The sequence below is a fragment of the Fusarium fujikuroi genome, chromosome FFUJ_chr03 (genome assembly GCF_900079805.1).
Source record: "Fusarium fujikuroi IMI 58289 draft genome, chromosome FFUJ_chr03".
Lineage (NCBI taxonomy): Eukaryota > Fungi > Ascomycota > Sordariomycetes > Hypocreales > Nectriaceae > Fusarium > Fusarium fujikuroi.
Window position 1 is genome coordinate 4,548,440 of NC_036624.1, and position 14,050 is coordinate 4,562,489.

Here is a 14,050-nt window from a genome sequence, read left to right on the forward strand (position 1 = left end):
AATCCCCATTTCAGTTAGAGCAGTAGTCCGCTTCGGCTTACTCGAGGCAAACTTATGATGATCTCAAGATGGGTGACCAAGCTTATCGGTCATGAATGACCTGCTGAACCTTGGGGTACACTCTGCACATCTCCTGGTAAAGCTCGGGGTGGTCGCGCCACATGACCTGGGGATCCCAACCGGCAGCAACAAAGATCGTCTCGACACCGCTCGAAATCGGGGTGGTGAAGATGTTGGCGATCTGGAAGCCGATGAGGAACGAGAACGCCATGACGACTGCTGTATATTGACCGTCGCTGTTGTAAGAGGGGTCGGTGAAGTAGAGATAGAGGTAGGCCAGGAGACCGCAAGCGTATGCGATGAAGAGGCCGCCGAACGAAAGGACGGGTCCGATGAGGCAGTCCTACACAAGTTAGAAGCGTGCTTGAAGATAAAAGCGATTGTACTTACATTGATCAGAGCATCAATTCCACGGTCCTTGATCATCTTCCATGTGTCCTTGGCAGCCGCAAAGTAAGCCTTGCCGTAAAGCGCAATGTGGCAGAAAGCATATCTGTTGATGAATTCAACAGCCCACTCCAAAATACCAAGAAGGCAGCCAATGCAACAGAACAGAGCGTATCCCAACATACTGCCATCCGCAGCCTCCTGGTTACGAGCAGCGGTGCAGATCTGGCGGACGAACTGGATGATAGCGACCAACAAGCTACCCAGGGCGATGGAACCGAAACTGTAGGTCAAGGCTCTCTTCGCTGAAGCGCGAGTGGCGTCCTTGGGGAAGTTGTGGGGGTTGAAGTACCATGAACCATAGACGCCGGCAATCGTGGTGTGGATGGTGTTCTTGAGCCACTCGGAGAACCAGTACATGGTAAACGTGATGAAGACGATGAGGCCGATGACCTTGCCTTTACCGCAGCCGCCATCGGCGCAGGATGGGTTATCGTTTGCAGGCTGATACTTGATGTAGATTGCGACAAGAGTGATCGAGAACCAAGCAGACATGGCCGTCGCGATGATGCCTCCGATCAGACTGGTGAGGTAGACATGACCATACTTCTTGCTAACGTCGATGGTAGTTCGAAGCATCAGCGCCGAGAAGGGAATTCGCGAAATCCACGTCCAGAAACAGAAGGCCATGAAAAGTCCAAAGATGAGGAACACAATTCCAGCAGACCAGTATCTGCGCCAGAGGTAAAAGATGGCAGTTCCAAGAGCCCAGCAGACGTTCAGAATGCCAGTGACCCAAATAAACTGCTTCGGAAACAACCGCGCCATCCAAACGTACGCATACGAGAGGACAAACGCAACAGCGAGCACAAACATGAACAAGATAACAGTACTCGTGTTCAGCGAGAAGTCATTCCTGTTACCGTAAATCCCCGATCCAGCGTTACCCTTATTGGCAGCATATCCCTGAAGCGCAATACCAGAAACGACGACGTAGCCGGCCATGAAGAGGATGAAGAGGATTCCAGCCCAGAGATCGTTCCACTTTGGCTTGGGGATCTTGAACTGCTCTTCGAACGAGGCCTTCTCGTTGCCGCCGTAGCCTTGGGCGGGCATGTAGCCGTTGCCATTCTGGGGGGCAGCTTGTTGGTAGGGCTGCTGAGGAGGAGGCTGTTGATATTGTTGCTGGTGTGTCGCAGGGGGAGGTTGAGGTTGGTATTGTTGTTGATAGCCGCCGCCATTGGAGTAGCCGTACGGCGGCTGTTGGTTCGGATTGTAGTAATTGTCGGCTTCGCCCATTGTCGCTGCTTGTGATAGTGATGTCTTGATGAGTTTGCGATGAACTTGGACGAATTGAATGTCGCCGTGATCTAATGGAGGTTATCGCGATGGAGTCGTGATCAGCGCAGGGATACCAAGTACCGAATCGCGATACGAAAACTCAACCGCGCTTAGTAGTTAATTCAACCACGATTGATACTTCAATCGATTCTGATGATGAAGAAATCAAGAGTAAACACAAAAAGTCAAAAAGGGAGGGCACACCAAAAAAAGATCATGATCACACACAGTCCAGTCCAAGCGGGTCCCTCCAAGATTGCCCAAGAATCAAAGACATCACACAACGAGCTTGGCCCAGACTCAATGACCTCATCGAGGCGCCAGAGCTGTAACGCAGAATGGCTTAGATCCCCGTGCTGCACCAATCATGTTTACGATCAGCGGCAAGCTCCCTGTAGCTACAGGGCCTGGAGAGCTGAAGACCAAGAGCCGCTAGTGGCTTGTCTAAATGCCGACCTGCCGAGCGCCCAACCTATCTTAATCTTGCCTGTGATTTTAAGGTGGGAATTTCCGTTATGCTTAAGAGATGTCCGAGCGGCTTGATCAAAGAGTGTGCTTGTTTAAGGTCGTTTGTAATTCTTTGTTTCATATGGATACACAAATGACTACGTTGTGTAATGAATGCAGCTCGCCTGATGCTGAATTCATCATCGGTCGTCGCGACGGAGACGGAGAACATTCCAGTGCTTGGCGTGAGCTGATTGAAACCTTGTTATTCTCGTATCATTAACGCGATGGGAATAAAGGACGGGGAGTTTCGGAGGATGCCTTTACGGTTCCATCTTCGGTAGTGCCTGCAGCCTGCAACGCTTTGGCCTTGTTCCTGGATCTCAGATATGACGCCCACCATCGCATACTATTACAGGCTACTCAAGACAACGCACAGCACGCTCGCTCCTCGTAAAGACTACCTGATCAGCTCTTCTGTCTTTTTTTGAATAGAACGTAGTGTATTAATTACAACGCCAGGGTATCACTCAATTCCACAAATACAAACCCTCGATTGCATTGGATCACCAACTGAAGGATGCCCAAGCCATCGTCGCATATCCAACGCCTTTCGCGTTCTTAATATCTTCATGTCTCAACCTCGCTCCCAAGTTTGCATCCAACGTCAAGAGCTCCAGCTTCTAAAAGACCCCGCATTCGAGAACGTCGAACTATCCGATCCAATGCGCCTCTAGGCATCGTCGATCTGCGTCCCTGTCTCATCATACTCCATGACCTCTTCCAGCGCCGCCAGACTCTCATTATCATGCCCAATCTGCCTTCTTGCATTAAGGGCAGCGATCCGCTTGTTATCAGGTCTGAGAATGCTCCACATCTCAGCCGTCACTGCGATCGCGCTTGCGTCGGATGTGCTGCACGACATCGTAGCTTTCATCCATGCGAGCTGCTTACCTGAGAGATGCCAGAGCATGAGGTATGCTTCATTATAGCTGAGTTTGAACATGGTAGATGCTTTGAGGAGCTCCCATCTGCTGAGGGATGGATCGCCGTTCCATTTGTCGAGGAGGGGCTTAACTTGCTTCGACATCAGGAGCTCTTGGGGCGGTTGATATGAGGACCATTTCTGATATAGTTCTCTGACTTTGGCGGGAAATTCATTGTGCGAGGAATCGATTCTCCCTCCCGCCATCGCCCTCTTCCACTCTTTAATGGTCCCGGAAACCTGCGCGTGGAGCGCAGTCATGAGTCTGCCAATGATCTTCGATTCGTTCTTCTGGCTTTCAAAGTCGTCCCAAAGACGGGCCAAATCCTTGTCCCACGCTTGCACAGGAACATCCTTCCCAAAGAGAGCATCATAGAATCTCTTCAACACATCTGCGATTGTGTCTTCAGCCACCACGAACTTGAGCTCATCAAGGATATGGATAGAACCGTCCCTGTTGACGTAGTTGCGTCTAGAACTCCTGTCATTTTCATATTCTGGGTCTTTGCCCTTCATGTTCATGTCGCGCTTCAGCCGATCGTAGTCCTCGCGAGTGAACAACAGTCCTTGTTTGGCTTGGTCGACCAGTAGAGCGACTAATGTGCTCAAAGCAACAGCTCGCTCACTGTTCACACCTCTTTCGAGATAGCACAGCTTTTCTTTAAACTTGGTTGCGATACCTAGATACCCAGGTTGCATGTTGAATGATATCGCTGTACAAAGAAAATATGCGCATGCACTGTCGACATCGGCCGCCGCATTCAAGATGGACTCGAAACTTGGGTTGCACTTTCGGAGATATCCTTGTCCAACGAGATCAGGCTCGACTGGTTTTGGCGCGTTGTTGAAGTTGTTGACAATATCAGGGTCCCAGCAGATCCAAGCCAAATCGCCGTCGTAGTCGCCACCAGAAAGCAAATCGGCCAGCGGAGACTTACCCTTCGACGAGAAGACAATGACATCTTTGAGTCTTTTCAGGTTCGGTCGGAATACAGCTTTGACTTTCTGAATGTCGCTGACAAAGTGAGCAGGGGCTCGAGCTACGAGGATGTCGATCCCATCGAGTAGTGTGTCTGATTCGCCGTCTGCTTGGAATTTCGAGGAGAAAGCAAGCTGTACCTCGCCTTCTTCCAAAGTACCGGTAAAGTCCACCGTCATGAATGCATAAGTTGAGCGAGGAATCTTGATGTTCATCTTCTCTTTGAGCTGGTCAGCCTGTCTTTTCTGGGCTTTCCATACCATGTCTCGCAGAAACCGACACTTGGTGGCGTCAAAGCCAGCGTCGAGCATGTATGAGATAATGTCTTCTTCTCGCTCTGGTAGGGCGCCTAGGAAGGGGACGTTTCCCAATGTCGCTCGGTCAAAGCCGCGATGTGTAAACCCACGAAGATTGGTCGGATGGGTCATGGCAGCGAGCTGACCCCCGATCTCCTCTTGAAGGCCATTCGCGAGGTGACGAGCAATGACATTGCGCATGTCCTGGGGTACATGTGCCTGTGCCTCGAGAACCGGGATGAATTGTGTATTGAGAGCAGCTGACCGTAGCTCTCTGGACCACTCGCGTACCTCGAATGTCCGGTGGTGAACGTCTTCGAAGTCGCAATTCCATTTTCGCTGCGAGGGATAAGTCTCGATCCAATCGTCATTGTCCAATCCATCATCTTCGACGTCGACAATCCACATCCCTTTCGCGCTGCCAATACGAGCCTGGAACGCACATGGCGTTTCCAAGAGTCCCATGTGCGTTGCTATCCTGCGCGCAAGGTTTCGAGACATTCGGCCGATACCATCACCCATATCTTTTTGCTCCTTCTTCTCTTTCTTGGTCATGTACTTGTGGAAGCCTAACATAGTGTCGAGATGTCGAAATTGGTGAGGTTCAATGACGATGGTGGGAACAGTCTTACTGAGGCCTGGACTGGCATATTAGCTAAGAGTATGGAAAACGGTCGGTCAAACAACTCACTGAGAGCAAGTCGTGAGAAGAGCTTGGGTACCGGTTGCGACGAGTTCTGCTCAATGTTGATAGCCCAGTTCAAGAGATCACAGCGCCTCATCTTTGTGCGGTGTCCCGGAGAGGTCGCTTCTTCCAGAGGAGGGAACTGGCTCATGGGAATACGAAAGTTGATACCGTCAGTTGCAAAGAAATACACGCGCTCTTGCATGATCGTAAGTGACTTGTGAGGAGGGCGCGGATCCTTGATGGACTTCTTGGCCTCGCGAGTGTAGAAAGCTGCCCACGATCGACCGACAAAGTAATGGAAGCTTTCTGTCAACCACTTTATGACCTTATCTGCGCCCTGGGGGTCTTGCCTGATCAGATCGGGAGCATCTCTAGAAGTGGGCGACGGCATGATGACTTCCAAGAAGCGATCTGCACCAAAGCGGCGAGCCAGTCGATGCCCGAGTTCAAGACGTGGAGGCTGGAGTTTTAGTCGGTATAGTTGCCCAGTATCTTCTGTATTACAGACAAATTCTCCGGCAAGAACAACGGCTTTGTCGTGTGAGGCGAATGATCCAAACGCAGCATCCCAGACAGCACGATCGCAAGCTGGAGGCAAGCCCTGTCCCACAAAGAGTCGATGTCTAAAGAGCTGACCTCGGAACTTGGTCTGATCATGCCAACTATCATTGGGCTGGTATTCGAGATCCCATGTAGACAGATCCACGCGACAATGAAGCGCGGCACGGGTAAGCTCCCACAGGATAATCAGAGGCGCCTGATTCAGCCCGGGAATGGGGAACTTTGGCCAGATGTTCCGAAGACGATCTGTCAGCAGACACTCAGGCAATTCTGGATCAGAGATGGGAGCATCGAACAGCATGGTATCGAACTCATTCATCTCTGGTAGGCTAGAGTAGGCTGTCGCGGGACTGCTCGATCGAATCATGCCTGCTCTTTTAAAGTCAACTTGACTTTTGATTGGCTGAGGTATCGACAGAATTGGAAGCCTTGGCTCTTCCTCGGGCTCATCATCATCTGTGAGATCGATGACAGGCTCTGGGGGCGTTCGATCCTCATACCTCCGAAATGAAGGCGGTTTTGGGGGATCAATGTCATTGCGATTTTCCTCGCTCGGTGGTTGGTACGCAAATTTTCGGATGCTTTGAGAGAAGGGAATCTGAATGTCTTTTGAAGACGTCGCATTGCTTGTGAGGGACGGTTGCGTGGCCTGGAACGGAAGCTGGGATCTTTTGAAAGAGGTGTTGGTCACAGTAGTTGCTTGAGTACTCGGCGCGTAGTCATTTGTGAAGACAGTTGGAGCCAGTGAAACTTTACTGGAATTAAATGACCTTGTACCGAAGGACGATGGCTGAGTGCTGGCAAATGACGCGGTGGCGATGCCATTGGTGAAGGATGATGTACCTGCGCCTCTAGCGGGCCGTCCCGTTAATAGACGGCTACTGGAGGCCACAGCTCTAGAGCGAACTGGGATGCTGTCAATGCTCTCGCACGCGGGAGAACCTTCGAAAGAGTTTCTAGATCTCTTGGAGCTAGGATCTGGGAATTCATCAGACTTGCGCTTTGAGTGCTTGGAACGCTGGCGACTCGCGATATTGTCGTCTTTAAGCAACTGCAGTAGAAAGTCTTGCAGTTCGGCCCGCTCCTCAGAGGCCAAGCGGGCATGAGAACGGGGTGGGCCAAAGGATTTGCTTGGGGTCGTATCAGGGTCAGCGCGGGGCTTCCGGATCCAATTCTTGAGATGCTCGTCCGCCTGCTCACGGAAGCGAGTCAGACATATTGCGAGACGGTTGGGGTCCTGAAACTTGAGGCGATATGCGCATAAGTAGATGTGTTCGCTTCGCTCTTGGTCTCCATTGCGATGCTGTTGCCGGCGCTTACTGGGCGACAGCGTTAGGTCTGGGATGTGAAGCTGAAGCTGAAAATCAGTGCTGAGGGAGCGAACTGTGCGGTCGAGTTCGTCTTTGGCTTGCTCTGCTTTCTTGAGTGAGAGCTGACCAGCCATGACGACCGGCGCCAGAAGCCAAGGATGAGAGTCAAAACGGTTGAAACAGTCAAATGAGTGAATGAGGAATATGTGATGCGAGCATGAGAGCAGAGCCTAGAGAGAGTCAGTAAAATTAGCGCCCGACAATTGAAGGCGGGAGATGGGCTCAGCTTGCGCTGGGCTGCACAGAGGCTCAGCCAGCCAAAGCTGCAGGCCGTACAATTGTGATTGGAGCGTCCCTTAACAAACGCAATACTTCATGAGCGTTTGAGCTCTTGAGCTCGTTATCGAAAGCGTTCAACGGCTACAGTAGTCCCGAAAGACAGTGTTGGTTCGTTGCAGCAAAACAGCTCTATTCAGCAAATCAATACACAGCCTCGTGAACCAAATCGAGTCCAATGCCGGATCATGCAAGAACAAATTGGTTATCACAAAAATATAGTGATTGGACAGAGGAACATGGGCGAGCGCAGATGTTGGTGAGAAGTTAAAAGACTTGAGACAGGCAGTGAATGGAAGGCCCCCACACGAGAGAAACAGAAAGACAAAACGACAAAAAAAGGCGAGAGAAAGAGCGATTCATGGTAGATTGAAGCTGCATTGAAAGAGGGCTAATAGGAGCTGTTGATCATTGTGAAAATGAAGCTGAACATTATAGACAACTGACGATTCAATCGGTTGTCTCTTGTCTCTTTACCCTAGACACGACATCATGCGATGACTGGCTTGTGGCTTGGCTCGCGGATTCGGCCTTAGTTTATCCGACCGGTGGCTTCGGGATGTCGGATCCCATACCGGCCTCGTGCCCACTCCACAGCCAACCATAGAGAGACAAGAGACAAGAGACAGAGAATCGAAAGGCCAAAAGATCAGCCGCCAAGTACATTCTTCCCCTTCTTTATTACCTTATTAATACCAGCCCGATCCTAAACTAAAGCCAATTCGAAAGCCGAACCGGCCCCGCACGTCAGCACCGCAAGCTTCCCCTCCCTCGCCCGCTCTCTTATCGCTATCGCATGGGAGACTCTCGGAGTTCGGCATTCGTAAACCCTCATCTGCAATCATAACATCACATCGCAATTGCTATCGCGACCTTTGTTTGGCTCCACGGCTCATCTCTGAGCCCATATCCCCGATTCACCATGGCTGAGAACCCTAGTCCAGATGAGCGGGTAGCCATTGATGACCTGACCCCAGAGGAGGCCAATCGAATCATACATTCCCATCGCAAGGTTCGCTACGGTAAGACATGTTGTGAATAACCTCAATTGGGGAATTCCATGGCTCATCATCACGCTAGGTACTGCCTGTTGGCCCTGTCGCCAGAGAAAAGTCAAGTGCGACAATAAACAACCTTGTGAGAACTGTGTCAAGAGAGAGCATCCAAGACTATGTTCCTATAAGCCCAACCGCTCATCAACCTCAAAGCCATCAGGCTCTGGTGCGCCTTCAGAAGCAAGTCAAGGCATCGCCAGTCGCAAGAGGGCACTCTCATTCTCAGAGGCTCCTCGCGACGAGGGAGTGCGCAAGGTTGAGCGGCAGGACAGTTGGCCGCGCACCCTTGGTGAGTGTCCGAACATCCGGGTCATGCCACTGTTCATACGACTAATAAACAACACAGCAAGCATCGACGAACCCGAAGTTGCAGCAGACCGTTACGTTGGGCAGAACAGTATTCCTGCTCTACTGCGCGAGCAGTCTTCACCCGTTCACAAAGGCGACGGTCTTGACATTCGACAAGACATGAGGTCCATTCTCGGCTTGGACACATCGGCGCCCTTCCCGCTGATGTCGTCGCATCATCTTCAGAAATTGACACAGGATATATCAACTGAATTGCCTTCCGACCGCGAGGTTATGAAGTGAGTGTTCGCCTGCTCAATTGCTGTGGCGAGACCGTAAGCTGACGAGCCATTCAGGCTGTTCCGCACCTACAAGGAAATACCTCAGCCTTTTTGGGGATTCGTTATGGACATTGACGACCTCGAGGCCAAACTCATGACTTACCTAGAAGATCGTTCGCGAAATGCGACAAGCGGCAGCAAATCCACCAAACCCGTTACAGCATCATGGCTGGCAATACTCTTTGCCGTTTTGGCCGTCGGATCACAGTACCACGAATCGCCATACCATATCCGCACCCGAGACTCTCAGCGCTTCATTCAGATATCATTTCACTTCCTTCGACTGGGCAACTTTCTTCTTCGGTAATGCAACTTGCCAGCTTTGACGAACTTTGACTGACACATCGCAGACCTTCCTTTGACTCCATCCAAGCTCTTCTTCTAACGTGTTTCGTTCTTTTGAATGATATGAAGGCCGAGGCATCATGGGCGCTGATGGGATTGACCTGTCGTCTTGCCCAGTCGCTCGGTCTACACAGAACACCACGTAACGAAAGCCGTGACTGTACACCACCAAACACCCAAGCGAAAGAAATGGTGCGAAGAAGATTATGGTGGAGCGTTGTATGGCATGACACTTTGACGTCGCTTTCCTTTGACAGGTGAGTACTGAGTATCACAAGTTGATGGCTCACCTTTAACGCTGTTAGATCTCCAATGACCAACTTCCCCTGCTGTCCGATCCCCGTCATGGCGCCAACACCAAACGGCAACTACTCATACCTCGAAACAATGTACCATCTCATGGAAATCATTTCTCGTCGTCTAAACCCTGACGACATGATGAGTGCCTCGTACTCTCAAATCATCGACGACTGCGAAGCCGTAGAGACTCTTCGAAGCCGCACAGCACCACAATTACGAAACAAAGAAATTTGCAAGACTGCCCTCGATCGTCTGCAACACTATGCAATCCGCCTTCACACATCATTTGTCATCTCCGTCGCATGTCGTCCAGCACTCCGAAAAGACAGCGAATTCGAACCTGAGCAACGGAAGACGCTAGCAGATCGGTGCAAAGACAACCTAACCGAAACCGTCAGGATGTTCCTCGCCATGCACCAGCTCTCCTCCATCCCAACCCGAAGCTGGGCTTTCACGTACCACGGCCTATCATCAGCTCTGCTCCTCGGCATACTATGCGAGACAAAGACGGACCCAGAGGTTCGACAGTTACAAGGGGACCTGATCGCTGCCCTCTCCGCCACTGCTGCCAAGGACGTTAGCTCCCCCGAGCCGCATGTCATGACCACCGACAAGGACATTGAGCTCTCCGGCCCACTGTACCGCGCCCTCACGGCCCTCAAGAACATTTACGACCATGGCTCTATTGTCCCGTCACATCTCAAGAAGGAAGGCGACGCCTCTGCCGCCGGCAGCGGGAGCCGGACGCCCCTTAACCCCTTTGGAAACCCAGGCCAACTTCCCGGCAATGGCAATTCAATGTTTCGCAACGTTTCCCAGAGCGCGGACCCAAGAGAGGACGCAGCGCTTGCCATGGCCGAGATGCAAAACGGAGGAGCTTCGATCCAAGACTTTCCAGGGTCAGTATTCTTTTTTCACCCACCAGAAGTGTCCGTTTCTAAAGGTGTGTCTAGTCTTGCATACGGTCAGCAGATGCCAAACGGAAGCCTGAATCTTGACAGCATGAACGCCATGAATGTCGATCCTACGCAATACATGGCTCCCATGGACCTCTACGAATCTATCTGGGGCGGTATGTCACTTCCTATCTGTCATACTTCTCTCTTGAACAACCCCCGAGAAACTAACTCGCCACAGAATCGCCGGACCCGTGGAACACGGGAATGGATTCTTTGAACTTTGACTTCCTAGCCCAGCCACCTCCAGGCCAGCCCCAGCAGCAGTTTTACTTTTGAACATAACCAGTCCTATTACGGTATTGTTTACCGGGCGATGAGCCCATCAGTAGGGAGAAAATTGAGATATTTTGATCAGATTGAGATTGTACGTTATCATGTAATGGCGTCAAAAGGGGGAAGGGTCAACGTTTTGACTTTTGACTATTTGAGTTGTAAAAAGCACAACTGAGCGATAAAATCAGGGCATTTCATACATAATATTCAAGTCATTACTCTTTTTTCCGGTGTGCTCTTTCTTTTAGACCCCCCAAAAACCGAGGTCAGCCAAGCCTCATCCGGAGCTGATAACCCTTTTCCGTTCCGTCACGGGAAGGGAGGCAAATAAAATACAAATCGTCAGAGCTCTCTTTGATCGTTCAAAACGGACCCACGGAAAGGAGGGAACGTTCAGATCGCCGCGGGAGCCAAAGGAACCGGAGGTTACACAGACCCCAAGGGGGAATGCTAAACCGTCTCGGCGGTGACATCTCCGGGCGACGAATCAATGTCTTCATCATCCGATTGCAGTGCCTGGGGGGAAGGGTTTGATATAAGCTTTTCGTGTTATTCCTCCTTTGGGCAATGGGACCTGACCCTGCGTCTCGACGCAACGGTCCCTTGCCCGGAATGGGGAAAGAAAGCGAATAAGGAATCGCCAAGAGTGAGCTGTCCAGGTCTATTTCTTGCGACGCGACGATGTGGCGACGATTTTCTTCTTTAGGTGCTTCGGCATCTTCTCCTTGCGCTTCTCGCGCTTAGCTTCCTTGACGGCTTGTTTATGGGCCTGGAGAGTTATTGGTCAGTGAAGTTCCTCGAGCAGAATGGGTGGTGAGAAACAAACCTTCTTCTCATCCTTGTCCTCGAAGCGACGGCCGCGGGGGGGACCCTTTTCGAAGTTTGCCTCATCGTTTGAGTCGCCTGAGAGAGATGCGCCTTCATCGTCAGAGTCGGATGTAGAACCTTGTTCCTCCTCGCCATCTTCACCGTCCTTCTTGGGAGCGATGACCTGGTCTGCCAGTAGATTGCTGTAGACAAGGTCGTTACCTTCACCTTGTGTCACCTTCTGAGCATCCTTCTCAATATCGTAGACTTGTTCTAATGTCTGAGGAATGTATTGGTTTCTGAACACCTCGTTATCAACCTCGATCTGAGCAGCCTGGTCTTCACTTGTATCAGCGCGAGTCTCATACAGAGTCTCGATCGCCTTGGCCATTTCTGGCTCCTCTACAGGACCCTCAGGGGTAGTGATGAAGTTGAAGATAGCGCGGTCAGCAAGCGTATCAACACCCTTGCGCCTAAAGAAGTCACCCACGTTCTTGATATCCATACGTAGGAACTCAAGAGAGCGAGGATGATCAGGCTCCACACTCTGGGACACATCAATGATGTAGAGCTTCTCCTTGTGGTAGAGAATGTTGTACTCGCTCAGATCGGCGTGCACAAGGCGGCAGACCTGATAAATTCGGCGCATGATGCCAAGCAGCTGGACGTAAAGCTTATACCACTGCTGATCGACATCGTCACCCGTCAGAGTAGCGTCACGGAGGCGAGGATACGCCCAGCCCTTGCGGTCGCCGAGGAAGCCCATGACGAGAACGTGAAGCTTGAGGCTGATGGGCTCCGGGCAGGGAATACCAGCTGTGTAGATCCTTCGCAAGTTGCGGAATTCCTTCTCCGCCCAAAGTTTAACCATCTTTCTGTTGTTTCCCTTGTCAAAGCCACCCTTGAAACGGTGCTCACCGGTGATGTAACGCTCTCTGTCCTTGAAGCTGAGAATAGCGGTCTTGTAGACCTTGATAGCCCTCTGGGTAGCCTCGCCGGTTTGATCATCGTGGAGGACGGCGCCGTAGACGTTGGCTTCTTTACCGGTACTGATAGCACCGTGGACTTCGCTAACGAAGCCACGGTTGATCATCTGCAGGAGAATCATGCGGGTGCGCTGGTCGAGGACTTGTTCGCTAGTGGCGCGGTCGGCCTTGTCCTTGTCCTTCTCAACATCTTGCTTGACAGTGTCAAGACGAAGCTTAGCGGCGTGTTTAGAGAGGGCGGATACTTGATCGTCGACGCTGGCAAAGGTATTCGCAGTAGGTTTCTGCTGGTTCGAGCGAGGAGCAGCGGCGCCGTCGGCATTGCGCTGACGGTTATAAGACTTGGTCAAGTCGCCCGCATCAGCGGACCACTCATTATCATCGAAATCTTCCTCGAAAATATCGTCAAAGTCATTGTCGTCTTCTTGCTCGAGAAGAGCACCGTCGTCTTTCTGGGTCTGGAGTTCGCGGGGTATTTCTTCTGTTTGTTGGTAGCCCTGGTTTGCTGTGTATTGGTACGGAGGCTCGTGAGGAGCAGCTGGTCCTGCCGCGGGATCCATGATGGATAATTTGCAATGGGATTTAGCGAGATTGCAAAATATGTCGGTTATGTTGGCGAAAACAAATTCGATGAAGGCGTTGTGGAATTTTTGTGCAACCTTGTTACCGCGGGGTTCAAAAAAAACGTTATCTTATCAGTGGATGTGTCTACCAGGGTTCACTCTAACATTCTAAGATAATTCTTGGCAGATTTGAGAATTGGAATTGAATTATTTATATGGAAAATTTGCCTGATTTTTCTGAATATTTCTCAAGGCACATCAATCATTGTTACTCATATTGCTGATCTGGATAGTCTCAATTTCCCTTCTGCCTGATTTTTCTTCTTCTGGGGGATTGTCAGTGGAGATGCCACTGTATTTTGGTGAGTCATGGAGGGGTAATTTTCAATGGAGGAGTCATGAGATGAGCCATCGATGATGACTTCACATTGAGCCTCCACTGCCTTTGTCATCATTTAATATACGAAGAGAGAAGCACGATAACTACGAGAGTGAGTGACTACGACCATCGCCACTTCAGTTTTATTTTGCCCAAAGCAGAAAAGCACAGACATGACTATGACTGTTGAGTGTAAAATTAGAAATCGTGACGACGCATCTGTTTACAGTAATTCAATGAAGAAACTTGTATGAGAGACTTGATTGGACCTCCAACTCTACTGAAAAGTGAAGAGCCTCAAAGCGGAAGGGACCGAGCCTTTTGTGAAGCATTGACCAATGGCTGCCACTTTACTCTCTTCGGA

At 50.8% G+C, this 14,050-nt stretch overlaps 4 protein-coding genes; 1 reads left to right on the forward strand and 3 right to left on the reverse strand.

Annotated features, from left to right (window-relative positions):
• Positions 1–82: 82 nt before the first annotated feature.
• FFUJ_03508 (related to transporter-like protein CTL2) lies at positions 83–1,746 on the reverse strand (the record flags this gene model as incomplete). XM_023575364.1 has 2 exons in its annotated part: positions 83–403; positions 451–1,746. 2 exons carry the CDS (start codon positions 1,744–1,746, stop codon positions 83–85), a joined length of 1,617 nt encoding a protein of 538 aa, XP_023428555.1.
• A 1,222-nt stretch (positions 1,747–2,968) lies between these two features.
• On the reverse strand, positions 2,969–7,188 carry FFUJ_03509 (related to qde-1 RNA-dependent RNA polymerase (RdRP); the record flags this gene model as incomplete). XM_023575365.1 has 2 exons in its annotated part: positions 2,969–5,133; positions 5,187–7,188. The coding sequence occupies 2 exons, from the start codon at positions 7,186–7,188 to the stop codon at positions 2,969–2,971; spliced, it is 4,167 nt and encodes a 1,388-aa protein (XP_023428556.1).
• A 1,124-nt stretch (positions 7,189–8,312) lies between these two features.
• On the forward strand, positions 8,313–10,954 carry FFUJ_03510 (related to ZFR1 regulator of fumonisin biosynthesis; the record flags this gene model as incomplete). XM_023575366.1 has 8 exons in its annotated part: positions 8,313–8,412; positions 8,471–8,734; positions 8,792–9,032; positions 9,090–9,377; positions 9,425–9,676; positions 9,725–10,618; positions 10,673–10,791; positions 10,857–10,954. The coding sequence occupies 8 exons, from the start codon at positions 8,313–8,315 to the stop codon at positions 10,952–10,954; spliced, it is 2,256 nt and encodes a 751-aa protein (XP_023428557.1).
• A 658-nt stretch (positions 10,955–11,612) lies between these two features.
• FFUJ_03511 (probable extragenic suppressor of the bimD6 mutation) lies at positions 11,613–13,304 on the reverse strand (the record flags this gene model as incomplete). XM_023575367.1 has 2 exons in its annotated part: positions 11,613–11,720; positions 11,778–13,304. 2 exons carry the CDS (start codon positions 13,302–13,304, stop codon positions 11,613–11,615), a joined length of 1,635 nt encoding a protein of 544 aa, XP_023428558.1.
• Between the last annotated feature and the right edge of the window lie 746 nt (positions 13,305–14,050).